General features: G+C 36.8%; 1 protein-coding gene across 5 annotated transcripts in view; it reads left to right on the top strand.

Moving 5' to 3' along the window:
• Positions 1–12,538, top strand: part of LOC122671878 (protein yippee-like) — a 49,875-nt gene extending 37,337 nt beyond the window's left edge. For 2 of the 5 annotated variants that reach the window (XM_043869348.1, XM_043869347.1), the window contains 3 exons: positions 11,885–11,993; positions 12,081–12,136; positions 12,230–12,538. In XM_043869348.1, coding sequence (XP_043725283.1) covers positions 11,885–11,993; positions 12,081–12,136; positions 12,230–12,314 — 250 coding nt within the window. In that variant the 3' untranslated portion in view covers positions 12,315–12,538. Of the gene's footprint in view, positions 1–9,593; positions 9,834–11,128; positions 11,173–11,884; positions 11,994–12,080; positions 12,137–12,229 lie in introns of those variants that run through there. The other 3 variants (XM_043869344.1, XM_043869345.1, XM_043869343.1) reach the window with 3 other exon arrangements.
• The last annotated feature ends 3,152 nt before the right edge of the window (positions 12,539–15,690 follow it).

Below are 15,690 nucleotides of genomic sequence, written 5' to 3'. Positions count from 1 at the left end.
AATTTCACTCACTCTTGCTCCTTTCCCCAAATGTAATATTCTCCCCTCCCGGTCCACAACCTCTTTGTAACACCTCCTACTAGTCTGGCCCCATCCCTACCCTCAACGACTCCCCATCCCCGCTCCTAACCTCTGCCCCTGCCCCACCCCCACCTCTACCAATCTACCTCTGAAACTCCGAAGATTATAGAGCTTAGATAGGAGAAGATGTAGAGGTTTTCTGAGCAAGTGGGAACTTTTTCTTGTTGGTTGCTAAGATGATAGGGACACAACCAAGGGCTTCCATTGGTGTTTCACAAGGTGGTACTACATCAACCACTCAAGACAAAGTGGAAAGTTTAGGAAATCTATGTAGTTTGCTTCTTTGTGATTTATTTATTTGCCAGTGTCGAGAGCAGAAAGAAGGCTTACCTACATGATGATGGTGAGGTTGGGGAAAAAAAGTCTAATAAGGAAGCCATTTTCCAAGAAATAGAAGGAATTTTCAACTTCTTTTCTCGGGTTTTCAGAATTAGCCAAAGGCCGACACAGTAAAACCTGGGGTGGGATGAGCATGAAAATTTTTCTTTTTTAATTAAATTTTTTGTTCTCTTAAATTTGTCTATGTGAATTAATTCTTAGAAGAACTAGTGAGGATCTCCTCAAGAGATCAAGCATTGCTCAATGGAAGAGAGATTGGGAGGGTGAATCGTTATTGCATGTGACGATAAAGGGGTGGAAGGGTTTATATTTTATGTGGAGTTCAAGGGATTGAGGGGCGATGAAGGTGGAGGATAGCGTGAGAAAGGGAGAGTAATGGAGGGAGACGAGAATGAGGGGAAGATGATGGGACGATGGAGGTGAGATGGAGGGTGAAGGTTGTGGCTCTTCTAGGCCGTGGTGAGGGCTCTCTTCAAGGAGCAGAGGGGTGGAACTCTTCTAGGCGCGGGCTGCTCTTTAAGGCTGCCGAAGGGTGGCTCTTCAAGGCTAAAGGAGGGGCGATCACAGCAGGATCGATTGAAGCTAAGTGCCTCACAATATTTTTCATAATATTTTAATCTGCTGCTATTTCATTCCATGGATGGGAATTTAAAACCCATAAACTGATTACAATTATATGGTAAGAAGGAAAAATAGAAACTAGGAATAATGGAAGTTTTCCTAAACTATTAAAACTTGCAACCCAAGTTGTATTACATAAGAGATCCTACGCACATAAGGAAACTAGTAAATAGGAAAGCAAATAATCCTACGTACACATGGAAACTAGTAAATAGGAAAGCTAATATTCTAAAAAACAAAAGATATGCTAAGATAGGAGGGAAGGCACCAATGACTTGCATTCCAAGGACGGATGTGGCACCTAGGTGAGGTGGCGAAGGCGTTGGGAAGGTTGGTGAATCCGTGTGCTACATCAAGAACTCAATGAGCTTTCTCAGATTCAATCTTTCATACCAACCAAAGGGTTTTTTTAGGCTTTTAATTTTTTATTTCTACTGAATCAGTCATCTCACATATATTGCCATCCATTCTACATAGTCTATTTTTCGAATTTCCCAAACCAATTGAAGCATTCATCAATGCTAGCGAGAACGATTTTCTACAACAAATTAATTAGGTCAATGTCATACAAACCAAGCCTCGTCTCAGTATGAGATGCAGAGATAGATGAAATTATTTCTAATGAGTATTCCCTCCCTTGGTGGTTGTTGTTGCTATTTCTCTAATGTGTGTTTCTTTTCTTCTTCTTCTTCTTCTTCTTTTTTTTTTTTTTTTTCCTTGAAGACTTTCAATTTTAAAATAAGTGTAAGATTAATTACTTACACAGACATTGAAATTGATTTAGGCTGGATAGGCGTGACAAGCCTCCACCCAGGATTGAGAGAACCTTCTTCTCCACTCCCTCATTGGTCGTCAACCAAGCTGGCATGGATCAGGTGTGGATGGGGCTGGAAAATTGAAAGGGTGTGGCTGGGGGCCAGGATTTGCAAGGGGAGGGGAGGGCAGGGAGGAATAGGGAGAGGTAAATTGCAAAAAAAAATCACTTAAAAAGAGAATTTTAAATATAATTGGAGGGGGAAATGGTTCAAACAAATTATTTTTTAAGAGACTTTCTTATTGAGATCGTAATATATTTATAACCTTACTTTTTGCACTTTTTTTTTTTTTTTTTTGTTTTGTTTTGCTAGAAGATCATTTATATTGAAAAAATTACAAAATAGAGGCTCAAAAGAGCTAGCATACAACTACATACTAGCTAGGGAAGACTCAACTACCTTCGGCAACCTCGGTTTAATTAGTGAAGAAATAGAATCTAAAAGTGAAATAAAAATAGTTAAATTTAATCTTTAATGGGCATTTAATTATAATTTACATCAATCCCATTTAAGATTAAATAATTAATTATTAATTATTAATTAAAAAATTCCATTTAAGATTAAATAATTAATTATTGTTCAATAGCTATTATACAACAAATCTTCAAATCCTTCAATTAACTTATTTTTTGTTTGTATGATCTTTTATATAGACGCCTTTGGTATTTGGATTTTGGAAGTAAATTCCTCACTCACAGCACATGCACACACCGCATTATCAATTTGGTTTGACAAAAATTGGACATTGCTCTTCTTTGTCAACCTCGATCAAGAAGATCTGACAAAAAGTGTAGAAAAGCATTTGAAAGCAAGTAATAGGGTAGGTAGTCAAGGATTTTTCAACATGCTAGATGTATAATTAATACTTATTAATTGAATGTATATGCATAAAGTCATACATAGCTATAGTGATTAAAAAAAATTACTGAGCAAAACATGTAATTAATTAACTATTCTTTCATGGAAGTTTTTGTAGGGATGTAAACGGATCGGATTCGGATCGGATATGGATCGGATGTGATCGGAGTCGGATATTCCCGATCGAATTCGGATACCTCTAAACGGATTCGATGCGGATCGGATTCGATTTTTACCATCCGTTTACATCTCCTTGTGTAACCCGGATCTTCCTCCCCTAGTGGATACAATTCACTCTCAATCCGTATCTCTTAGATCATGATTCTCTTTTCATCATATTCTAGAACCTATTGAATCTTAAAAAACCGTCAAAATCATTATTTATTTAATTTTTTATTATTAAGTATTCGGATTTTTTCGACGGATTTTAATCGGAGTATTCGGATTATTTCCCGGATATCTCTAAACGAATACGGATGCCCCTAAACGGACACGGATGCAGATTCGGATTCGGATTTCGGTTATCCATTTACATCCCTAAGTTTTTGTTTCTATTCTTTCATTGTATTTATTTCTTCTTGTTATTATTTGTATATTATTTACTGAGCTTTTAGCCTTATCATGGATATACTCATGAAGCCCAAATGAACAAAATTAGTCTTCTTCATTGCTAGTCCAAACTCCAAGTCCAGATGAAACCAAATTGTCCAAGTGACAATATCAGAGAAGAAGAAAACAGTCCTGTGTAGCGTATACACTATAACATTCCACAATAAAGAGAACATAAAACAAGTGCAGCTGAGATCTGGATTTCAAGATGGATGAGTGGCAAGTCTATGACCATTAGGATCAGAAGCACACTTGACTTGGGCACACTTGTATGACAATAAATGGAAAACTGGTGTACCATATAGTTGGGAGAAGATCGACTATGTTATTGTTGTTGTTATAGAAACTGAAGGGTTGAGATAGTCAGCAAAAACAAGGCTTATGATATGATGGACATTATTGCCCAAAACTGAGGGCAGGTCTTGGTGCAACGGTAATGTTGTTCCATTATGACCAAATGGTCATGGGTTCGAGTTTGGAAATAATCTCTCTGTGAAAGCAAAGGTAAGGCTGCATACATTATTATCCTCCCCAGAACCTATAGTGGTGGGAGCCTAGTGCACTAGGTATGTCCTATTTTTTATAATAGGGAGATGGAACAGCTTATTAATTATTTGATAGACCTACCAATAGGCTTGCTGGCACTAAAATCTCATCAGACCAATTCCAAATTGACCAAATAATTGACCACAGAATTGAGAATTGGAAACTACCCATTAAGATGATTGAAAGTGACAAATAAATCAGAAATTATTTAGCCAGTATGGCTCTGCCCACCCCTTGTTGGCCCCACGTTTGGGTATTTTTATCTGTTCCATTTTCCTAAGTTCCTTTAATAGAGAGGGCGGATCCCATCCGGGCAGGAGTAGGATGGTCATTTCCACCCCGTCTATTAGAGGAACTTGGTGAAATGGACTTGCCCAGAAAATGGAGCAGATAAAGGTTCGTGTTTTCCGAGGGAGATGAGAAACGCCAGCCAACAGTCCCACAAATCCACCTAATTAGGGGTCAACAGGGATGGCTTGGCCTTAGCCCTAACCCAACTCTAGGAACCTAAACCCAAGCCCAGCCCGACCTGCCAAGACCAAGTATATATACCTTCAACCCACCCAAAAAAAAGAGTAAACAAATGCCTTTTAATAAGATAGATCTCACGATCTAGTCAAGCTTCTCCAAACCCAAGAGCAATTTTACCTTGGGAAAATATTTTCCTTCCAAAACTCGCCTCATAGAGCATCATCATATGTAATGTAATAACCTCCAACATTGTCTAGATAATAAAGCTAGATTAGAAATCTCCAATCTTTGGATCCCATACCCCCAATTTTCTTACTTGCACATAAGTACGTGATCCCATTTCACCCAATATATCTATTTGTCAGAGTTATATTTTCACCAGAAATTTTTATTGAGCTTGTTCAAGTCCTTGCAAGTACCAATAAGGAATAGAAGCATAGATATAGAATAGGAAGGTATACTAGCATCCACAGATTTTATAAGGATCTCCTTCCTCCAACTTGAGAGATGGTTTTCCTTCCACTTAGATAATTAGTTTTGAAATCTCTCTACAATGTTTGAAAACAAGGTTTTCTTAAATTTACCTAACTTTGTAGGTAAACCTCAAATAACCATGATTTATAACCTTCTTAAAACTTGTGACAGTTGAATCATTCTTTTTTATTTCCATTGGGGTATTAGGGCTATCGGTCCGGTTCTCTAGCTGTTCCGGCTCTAAGATGTCAAGATCAGATCCGGACTAATAAGCTCATCAGTTCCAAATCTGAGATCCAGGACCATTAAGTGATGGGTGGTCTTGTTCCGGATCCTGATCGAGTTTAAACATTATTATAATGTAGAGCCCAAAACAAGGACAATAGGAGTTGCTCTAGAAAAATGGTAGACGTTCCAATGTGTCAATGTATATGTTATCATCTCACACGAACACATATGTTAGACTTGAACTAACTTTGATATCTACAAATTTCAATAATTCCTCATATTTAGACTTTGTTTATGCAGAGAAAAGACAGAGAGAGAGAGAGAGAGTTTAGAAATAGTAAACTATTATAATTCATCATCTGTCATCACCAATTTGGTGGTTCGTGAATAGATATTTTATTGAAATAATAATCTATACATTGCAGTTGTTAGGTATCAGTGGAGATAATACCAAAAACATAGCTTATGAAATTGTTTTACTTTTGTATGACATCATTCATCAAATTTTATTAGATGAAAATCCAGTCCCGATCATTTCTTTCGATTCGAACGGTTCCTTAACAGTTCATGAGACCAAACCAGATCCGGATCAATAACCTATCACTAAGAGTATATCCGAACCATTAAGCTACTGGGTGGATTGATTCTGGTTCCTAACGGGACGGTTTTGGTCCAAAATTTGACACCCTACTCACCCATGTTCACCACATTATGATTTGACACCGAGCTAAATCACCCCATTACCATTGTAATCTAGAAATCCAAACGGAAGTATTGGACGTTGTGTGCTCTTTTGAAGCTCCCATGATTCATGGATTTGAATCTTTTCTATAAGGTTTGCCATGCAATAAATTTAAAAGTTGCAAAAAGCCACTAAAGAATATGATGATGCCAAATCGGCATGCCAAATTGTAGGGTCCCCACAGAAGAGACAAGTAAGAATAAAAGGATGTCAACCATCTAATGGGGGGAGAGTCGAATAAGCAACATCTCCCAAGACTTAGGTTAGAGCCCAACTGCAACCGACAACTACCACCACACCAAGAAGCACTTCCCAGTGGCTTTCAAGTTGTCACCAGTGGATACGCATCTCATAGACATTATTAACTATATATGGGTTATAGAGTATAGAATATGATTCAAAATCAAATATTAGTGTGATTCCACGTCTAGACGAGAATACCACTTTTTTTTCTTCTTCGTATCCAGTGCACGAGGCTCCCGTCACTACGGGGTCTGGGGAGGGTTATAATGTACGCAGCCTTACCCCTGCTTTTGTAGAGATGCTATTTCCAGACTCGAACCTGTGACCTCTTAGTCACAATGGAGCAACCTTAACCATGAATCGTTATCCCTTCCAATTCGTTGCCCACTCCAATTCTCTCCAATTCCGCACATAGGAGTGGAAATGACCACCCTACCCCACCTTGGACAGTGTGTTCAGGCAAGGGATAGGGTGGTCATTTTCACTCCTATGTGAGAAATTGGAGGAATCGGAACGGGCAACGAATTGAAAGTGATAATTATTCCCTTAACCATTGCACCAAGGCCCACCCTCAAATAAAAATACCACTTTAGATAGTCAAATTTCGTGATCTATCTCAGTTATATGATTCACCTTTTAAAGACATTCTTTCCTTGTAACAACAATTCATGTGATAATTCTGGTTATTAAATATATATAGAGACTTGGTAAATTGACCATACGTTAAATTCTGAATATGCAAACAATCATATGGCCCATTCCATTTATTACTAACTACCAAGAGTCAAGACCATTGTTTGAGGAATCGAAATCGGATTGAACTCGCTCAGATCAGATTCCCAATTCTGCCCCTATTCTCAATTCAAAAAATGGGCCAAGGTTCAGGTTTATTCCGATTGAATTGTAATTGGCATCGGCAGAGGCCGATCCCTTTGGCAATTCCACTTACTTGAACCAGGCCTGTTAGGGATCTTTTCCACCTTGCTCTATAATTTTTACTATCTTTTTGATGATTTTCACAATCTAATGTTAGCTTAAAAATAACTTTCTAGGTAAACCATTTATCAAATTTGATTTCCACCGTTCATTTGCCTTTGATTTCTTAAACACCTTTAAGAACTATAGGTGTCACCCAATTGATAAATCATGGTATGATCTATAATCAATTATAGAATTGGAAGTAAAAGTCATTAATTTTTTAAGATTGTGAGACGACTACTCAACATTATTTTAATAGGACAGTGGTCATTATTTATTCATCTTAATCAATCTATTAATAAAGAATTACTTGATCATCAAGGTTTCTTTCCTAGATGTTACTTGTGGTGTAAAGAAAGAACAGCACTCAAAACAGCACAGGAGACCCAATCAAGTATTAAAAAAACAAATGCATCAAATGTAAAATTACCAAAACACCTTATGATGTCTTTTTCTTTTATCTCGTTGCATAACAATGATTGGACATTATTTACGTACGGGACAATCAAACCAAAGTTGGAAAATAATAATCAATTGATCTACTTTATCTAAAACATTATTCTATTTTTGTCTTCAACTATTCATCCAATTAACTTAATCAGTAGAATTTACCCCAAAAAAACCTAAAAACTTAAACAATAGAAAATGTATCTTAGGGTGTTTTTGTAATAATAGGTTACCCCATTACACCCTTCGATACCTTTCTTATCAATGAAACTAATTCCTCAATCAATAAAATTCCTTTGATTGAAGCACAGATTGGGGCACCCTTTTAAGGTTTCAACACCCTTCATTGAAATGATAATAATACCCCTACATAATGACATTTGAGAATTTGTAATCATCTAATGTGCTCTTCTCATTCTACAAAACAAAAAAAAAAAAATGTGCTCTTCTCATTGGAATGGAGAACTTCTTTAATGGATTTTAGAGGCCATTCATGAAATTTTATATAAAAAGCAAAAAATGTAAATCCTTATTTATGGAAGAGAATAATTAAATTGGTATCAACTTTACCAAAATACTCACTCAATGTTTCATTTGACTATATTGCCCAAAAGAAATATGTCTATTACTATTTTACGCAAAAATAATAACTCTCATATGTATGGGGAATATTGGCTTACTATTCAGACGAATTTGCCCATAACACATGCAAACCTATATATGCACAAGTGGGATAAGACCAAGAAAATCATTGTTCAGTTGGTTTAGGGATGTCTTGGGTCCTTTATAGCACGACGCAATGTGTAACGCACATCCAACGGGCTACAATGCTTGGGCACGCAGCCCAACACCCCACCAGTGTGCTAGGCTGTGTGCCCAAGCATTGTGGGCTGTCAATTGAAGCACAACACACCGTGTCACGCTACAGAAGAGCCCCACCCATCTTGTCAAACCACGCTTTGGGTTTTGGTCACTTATGGAGTTATTAGTATCGCATTTTGATGCTAACAGTCACTTCTCTGCCAACCTCTTAGGTGGCCCACCTAGTGGCCAATGGGCCAACATTTACTTGAAGGAAAAAAATTATAGCTCTCTCTCTCTCTCTTCCTCTATAGCTGAACTGATGATCCATCCAATCCTAAGCCCCTTAATCCATCCTTGGCCCAGTTCGACCCTAATTGATCTGGTTGGTCAGGTTGGGCTGAGTTAGCCCTAACTGATCTTGGCAACCCACAATATATGATGTAGTTATATTCAATTATATGGAGAAAAAAAATAACTTGTTGCAACTAAGGTTGGTGCAAAGGATATTGTAATCTTACTTTTATTCCCCTTTTAGCATAAAATAAATTTTTTTCATTGATGATAATAAACATTGTCATTTCACATATGTATTCCAAAAATACTTAAAACAATGATATCTTAATAATATGCTATAATGATAAAACTTTCAAAGTATTTTAAAAATCCTTACCATTAATTAGTTCTGACCAGGCCTTGATAGACTAAAGTCAATCTTGGGCTAGATTGGGCTCATAGGGCTAAACCTGGACCGCCCACATGTTGAGTTGAGAAGTTCAAGACATTCACGTATAAGGTTCTTTGACCCGGAATATTTTATTTGGTACAAACTGAACCGGTATTTTACTATGGGAGATCATAACATTTTTGTCTTTCTACACTGATTTGAAATTTTGACGGAGTAAAATCGTCCATAACGCTTCACCCAAACAAAAAAAAAAAAAATCGTCCATAACGTAGAAAATTGGTACAAATGCGTAAGATGGACACGGTTTTGTATAAAATTGTAATAAATAACTAGCTTTTAGGTATTACGGTAAAGCAAAACATTAGCTCTCAATATATATATGAGGACTGACTGATGTGTATACCTTTGTTGCAACTTGTGTTTTCTTGTAAATGAAAACAGCTGAGCAGGTAAGAAGATCATCGATCTTCTCGTCTCTGCTCCAAAATCTTAAGGCATATTCCTCTTTTTCCTATTATTTCCTGCTCCATTATCAATCTATGGAATGTGTTTTATCTACTTTTCTTTAATGTATAATGCTGTCTTGTTGATTTCTTTTCTGAATTCGTCTGTTTCCTTACTGGGTTCTGTTGTTTTCAAATTTGTTTTATAGAAGAAACACTTTTCGTGATTTTCAAGGTAAAGAAAGAAGGTTATTTTGGATAGTTTGTCAGATTCATAACCAGAGAGAGAGAGAGAGAAGAAAGAGGGGAAGAAGAAAGAAAGGTTTTATTGGAAAAAAAAAAAAAAAGGAGATATGGGTAGGCTCTTCGTGATCAATCTAGAAGGCAAGATCTATAGCTGCAAGCACTGCCAAACCCAACTCGCTTTATATGATGACATCCTTTCCAAGGTTTCATCTCCTTCCTTCTCCTCAACCCGTTTACTCTTTGTGAATGTTTTGTATGTGGTTTCTTGATGTATTCTGTATCTCTGATTTGTTTGGAATCGATGATGTTTTGCTTGTTATTGGAGTTTCCCTCTCCAACATCCCCTTTCCCTTTTTTTTTTCCCTTCTAATTTTTATGTAGTCGGAGATGAAGGATTAAGGGAAGTTCTGTTTGGGTTATTTGGTTATTATAACATTTGAAATTACTTCATCTTAACTTTTTCTTCCTATGTTGAGCTTTTGCATTGATTCTTCTTCTTCTTATGCTATCAAGCCAGTTTAACTTCTTTCCTTTATTGCATTAGTTGGATTTAAGGAGCATGCTAATGTTGGAAAATTGTAGTAGGGGTTTCTTGTATGGATTGTTAATATGCTTGGTGGGGCAAAAATGTATCAGCTTGGTATCCATGATCAATAATTTCTTTCTACTTTTATTATAGGGGAAATGATACTACTAGAATCATGTAACCAATCACTCCCCATTCCCCCTCCCCCAAAAGGCACAGAAAAAAAAGGGGGGGGGGTGTAACCTCTAGATTCGGACAGTTGTTTTCCTAACCATCCCATGATCTTCAATTCTGATCATGTTTTGGCTATTGGTTCCTCTTTGTTTCAATTCTGTGGTTTTGAGGATTTGTTCAAGTAGAACTCTTGATTAAATTTTGGGTCTTAAGGATCAAGAGAATAATGTTCCTTTCTTGAGAAAAGAAATCTAGACTGAATGTATTTTAAAATGACCAATGTGTGTTCATTTATCTTCTCTTGTAGCAGTTTATTTTTGTCTTTGATGTTTTTCTTATCATTTTAATTTGATCTAACTTGTCGGTAGTCAAGTGGTCTTTGTAGGTTTTGGTATTGTAGTAATGGACCCAATATTTTGTTCTTATTGTTATACACTATTGATAAATAGTTGTGTCAAGTTAATTGTTAACTTGGAAGTCATTGTTCTGTTAGTTGAGAAGTGAGTGAAAGTAGATGTAAACTCAACTAACCTTCACTTTACTCGTAACGAAATGCCCTGTAAGAAAGTTTGAACCTTCTAATAAAAATTCATTTTATATTTTTCTAACGAAAATCAAAATTTTATTTGTAATTTGAATATTGGTATGAGTTATACATATACCCATACTGTAAGAATATGATGGTTTTAACATATTGAAGTGTAAATTTCTTCTATGTTTTCACTGTCAACTTTATGTTAGGAATGTTTGTCTGGCAAACGTTCTGACTCAATGTTTTGCGTATGTTCTTTTATTCAGTCTTTCCACTGCAGGCATGGGAAGGCTTATCTCTTCAGGAAGGTGTAAGTTTTCTTTATTTTCTGTAATCTGATGTGAGCTAATACCATGTACTTCGGTTCTTAGCTAGTGGTTATTTCCCATTTTGGTCTCTGGATAAAACATTCTGTGTAATGTACTTGATTTTTCTACTTCAGAAAAAACAAGATTGGAAAACATGACTCTCTACTGTGGACCACACAGCATTGGGTTGCAAAGGCACGAACCAATAATTACTAATTAAGTAACAATTCAGGGTTACAGAAATATCTATGGTAACAAATTCAGCCAGTGATGCTTCTACTTACAATTAACATATTACTTCAAGATAATACCTGTCAGTTGCCAGGATGCTATCACTTGCTTTTTCCTCCATTTAAAACTAAAAGATTTGCAGATTTTTCGTTTCATGGATGTGTTTGGACTTTCTACTCGGTGGTAAATGGAATATCGATTAGAAAACATAATTATTGTTATGGATACTGCGGTTCATTGTTTTTGTCCAATCGAGTGAAGGTTCTGCGGTCTAGTCAGATATCCTGATTTGAATAGGAGAACTGAAGATAAAAGACGATGTTGAGTTATTGAATTATGCAAGACAGAGAAATGTTTCTCAGCATAGACATTTTCCTCTCCGCCACAAGCTTTGGCACAGTTCATATCTTTAATAGTGCAACTGCTTGTAATGTTTTTGGAGGCTTGTAGCTGATGTATTCTTCCTCTGACAATGCTCCACAGTGTGAATGTCTCAGTTGGGGAGAAAGAAGATCGGATGATGATAACTGGAATGCACACTGTTGCTGACATTTTCTGTGTAGGATGTGGGTCAATCGTCGGATGGACATATGTAAGACAAGCAGAATTTCAGAAGTTGCAGCTTGTGCATTGTATTATAATATTGTAGTGGTTAGCTTATTGCTGCGGCAATTTTCAGGAGGCTGCACATGAGAAGAGCCAGAAGTACAAGGAAGGAAAATTCGTCCTTGAGAGGTAGGTGGTGAACAAGTTTCCCAGATTCTGTTTGATGGTCTGACATTCAGAAGTTCCCCCAAGTGTTTAAAATGTTATTTTGTTGTTGAGCAGGTTTAAGGTGTCCGGCCCTGATGGTAGCAACTACTGGCCCAGTCGCGAAGCTCACATTAGTGGAAGTGATGCTGATGATGCTTGATTGCCACTGATCCTGGCAATGCTTCACCTGTTCAACTGTATATCCTCAATCCCATTGTTCTCAACATGAATGGATCTTCTTCAATTGTTCATAATTTCTGATCTTGCAGTTATCTCAGCTGCCTGTTGATGCAGATTCTATTCCATTGTTCATACATGATTGTTATTTTTTCATTTGAATAGTGCATTGGATGTGTAGTGTTGAAATCATTACATTCTAGGTGCCCATGTGATGTTAATGGTTAACCAGTGGTGACTACTTTTCATCCCTGTAGGTATAATAAGCCTTCCCTTTCTCCTTTTATCTTATGTGTTCTGCTACCTCACTTTAGGACAGAAGAAAGATGGTAGTACTCAAATCTTCAAATAACTGTTATTATTAAGTAGCCCTTTTGGGATAATTGACCATGTTAGTCAATGATTAATTTAAGAACAAAATTGCAAAAGTGGATAATATCATCCCTTTTAATATCCAAATTATTGGCAATGTGGAAAGAAATTTATCTTAGGACTGGAATGGCCATGTTAAAAAATAAATCAAAACTTCAAATAAGGTGTGGTTTGGACCTCTTACTGAAAGCTCATCTTCTTCTTTGGTTATCTATGCCTTCATCATCAAGGAAATTGAAAAGCATTCTTGCTTTATTCACAGTTGCTTGTCCCAGATGCTATTTAATAACCATGTTGCTTCAGATCCATGTAGCTGATCCCATTTAATTGGAATAAGGTTATGGTTGTTGTTTGTTGTTGCGTTGGTTGTAAATTTATTCACAATGTGTGGGTTCAAGGAGAAAAATGAAGGGTCAGGCCCTATAAATATACTTTTCAATGAGAAGAAATTAAAAAAAAAAACATCCCAACTATGAAGATTGGGCACTACTTGACTCTAGGAACTAGGTGGTTGACCAATATCGGATCAGTGATACGGTACGGAAAGAGGGTAAATGGTCAAAATGTGGTACGGTATTGATACCTTTGAGGGCAAAAACAGGCAAAAACGTCTGATTTGACTGATATGGATTGATATGTATCAAATACAATATCGGTTTGGAACTGGCTAATACCCGATTTGATATTGTGCACTGAGTATCATCTAGGAGTTCCAAAACTATGACCAACACCTAAAACCTCGGTATACATATATGCACCAGGGATTTCATAAATCGGAATCCGATAGGCTGTTTGACTGATCCATGTACAGATTGATTTTAGGATTCGGATTATGGGCCATTTCTAACCGATTCAGGCCGATTCCAAGCTGAACCTGATTTGAATCCTTGGTATGCATTAAATTTCTTGTATCTTGGGAGATTAACAGGAGGCAAAATATTTATTTGTTTTAAAAAAAGGGAAAATATCAATCCAGTACCCAAGTTTTGAAAAATATCTTCCCCTTCTCCTACTGTATAAAGTTACTATCAACCGTTTGTTAATCGTGAGTCTCATGAGTTTGGATCAGCTCCACATATGTGGAGAGTATTTAGAGCATCCAACACGTATCTCTTAAGAAACCGATTGATTACCCATTGAACTCTCTCCCTATTCCTCCCCTTTTCTCTCTGCCTCTTTTTTGTCTCTTATTTTTTTGTTCTTTTTCTTTTTTTCTTACATCTTCTTCATAGAACACTAACGCCCTGCAACCCCACCCATGACCCAACCACCTCTTCTCCCAACCTCGCCCTCTACTACCCATTCACCCTGTCCCGCAATCCTTACAACCTCATCTGCAACTCCGTCCCTATCCCTTACTTTTTCTTTCGCCCCTACCCCTGTTCTGTTTTTGTGTTCCACACCAAATTTGAAAAAAAGAAAACGAAAATGGACCACGTCCAGGTTTAAAATTTTCAGTTTGTTACCAAAAAAAAATAAGAGATAAAACAAATTCAGACGATCTTAATCTTAGGATGCCAAACTAAAAAATGCCGATCTATATTTTTTGCCTTTCTTTGATTTGTTTTCCATCAGGTATAAGTTTCTTTCCGACATTGAAAATTGAAAAGGAATCCCAAAAAACAAAAAATGGCTATTTGATGGTTTGCGTTTCTAGAGTTTTGAGAGACTGCGTGAGTATGGAATAGATTGGTATTGTTCTTTGTCGTTGAATGTTAGCCGTTTAAATAATGAGAGTCTCAACCCTGAAGTTGGGTAAGCCACTTCATGCTCGCATTCTCTTGAACACTGTAAATCTATTTTTTAGCGTATCGTTCTCTCTCTTTGTCGTGTTCGTTAATGTCTCTCCCTCGCTTAATTTTTTTTGCAACTTAGTTTCTAAATCAACGACTCTATCAATTGATTTGTGGAAATATTTCAGTATATTTCAGGATTAAATGGGGTTTTAGGTCTTTCAAGCATAAGATTTTAATGTCTAAACGGTATTATCCTGCAGAACTTTTCAACAATAATTTGGCCAACGAATCGACATGAACCCTAAAAAATGTATAAATCATTGTTCAAGTAAAGGGAATCTGCTTAAATCCTTTGCAAGTGGTGGGGCGTTGGTGTTCTGTTGTGAAGAAGAAGAGGGGCAGGGGTTGAATAAAGAAAATTAAGAAACAAGGGAGAGAGAGAGAAGAGAGGGTTCAGTGGGTAATCGATTTTCGTTTTCTTTTTTTCAAATTTGATGTGGAACCAAAAAACCAGAGCAGGGGGAGGGGCGAAAGAAAAAGTAGGGGATAGGGACGGAGTTGCAGACGAGGGTGTGGGGATTGTGGGACAAGGTGAGTGGTAGCAGAGGGCGAGGTTGGAAGAAAAGGTGGTTGGGTGGGGTTGCAGGACATTAGTGTTATGAAGAAGAAGAAAAGGAAAAAAACGAAAAACGAGGCAGAGAGAGAAGGTGAGGAATAGAGAAAAGTTTCAATGGGTAATCGGTTTGCAGACTCCTTCAATAGATATAAAAAAAGGTAATTTTGTCTTTATGCATATTTTTTTAACAGTTACAGTTGATAGTAACTTTATAAAGTAGGGGAGGGGAAGATAGTTTTTTAAAACTTGGGTACTCAATTGATATTAAGCAAACTTAGAGGGAAGGGGATGATATTTTCCCTTTAAAAATTTGTGTATAGACTATAGTATTGATGAAGTTAATTGGATTCTGGAAAGAATAAAGTCACTAATCAAATGGGTATCCTAATAAGGTTGTTCCATAGAGTGATCAGGTGATGAGCTAGGGTTGAAATTGAATTGAGGGAGAGATCATATGACTCGAACAAAGAGGAGTTTGAACATTTATGTAATGAATTTTTTTTTTTTTGATGAAATTAATGTAATGAATTTGGTTCTGCATCAAACTATCAATATAATGCTCAGATGGATACCACCAACTCTCTTGCAGAACTCAAGGAACCAACTGGATTTCCAAAATTGTCATGAGAGCAGGT

The sequence above is a fragment of the Telopea speciosissima genome, chromosome 8, assembly GCF_018873765.1.
Source record: "Telopea speciosissima isolate NSW1024214 ecotype Mountain lineage chromosome 8, Tspe_v1, whole genome shotgun sequence".
NCBI classification, from domain to species: domain Eukaryota; kingdom Viridiplantae; phylum Streptophyta; class Magnoliopsida; order Proteales; family Proteaceae; genus Telopea; species Telopea speciosissima.
This window is presented reverse-complemented; position numbering and strand designations above follow the sequence as displayed.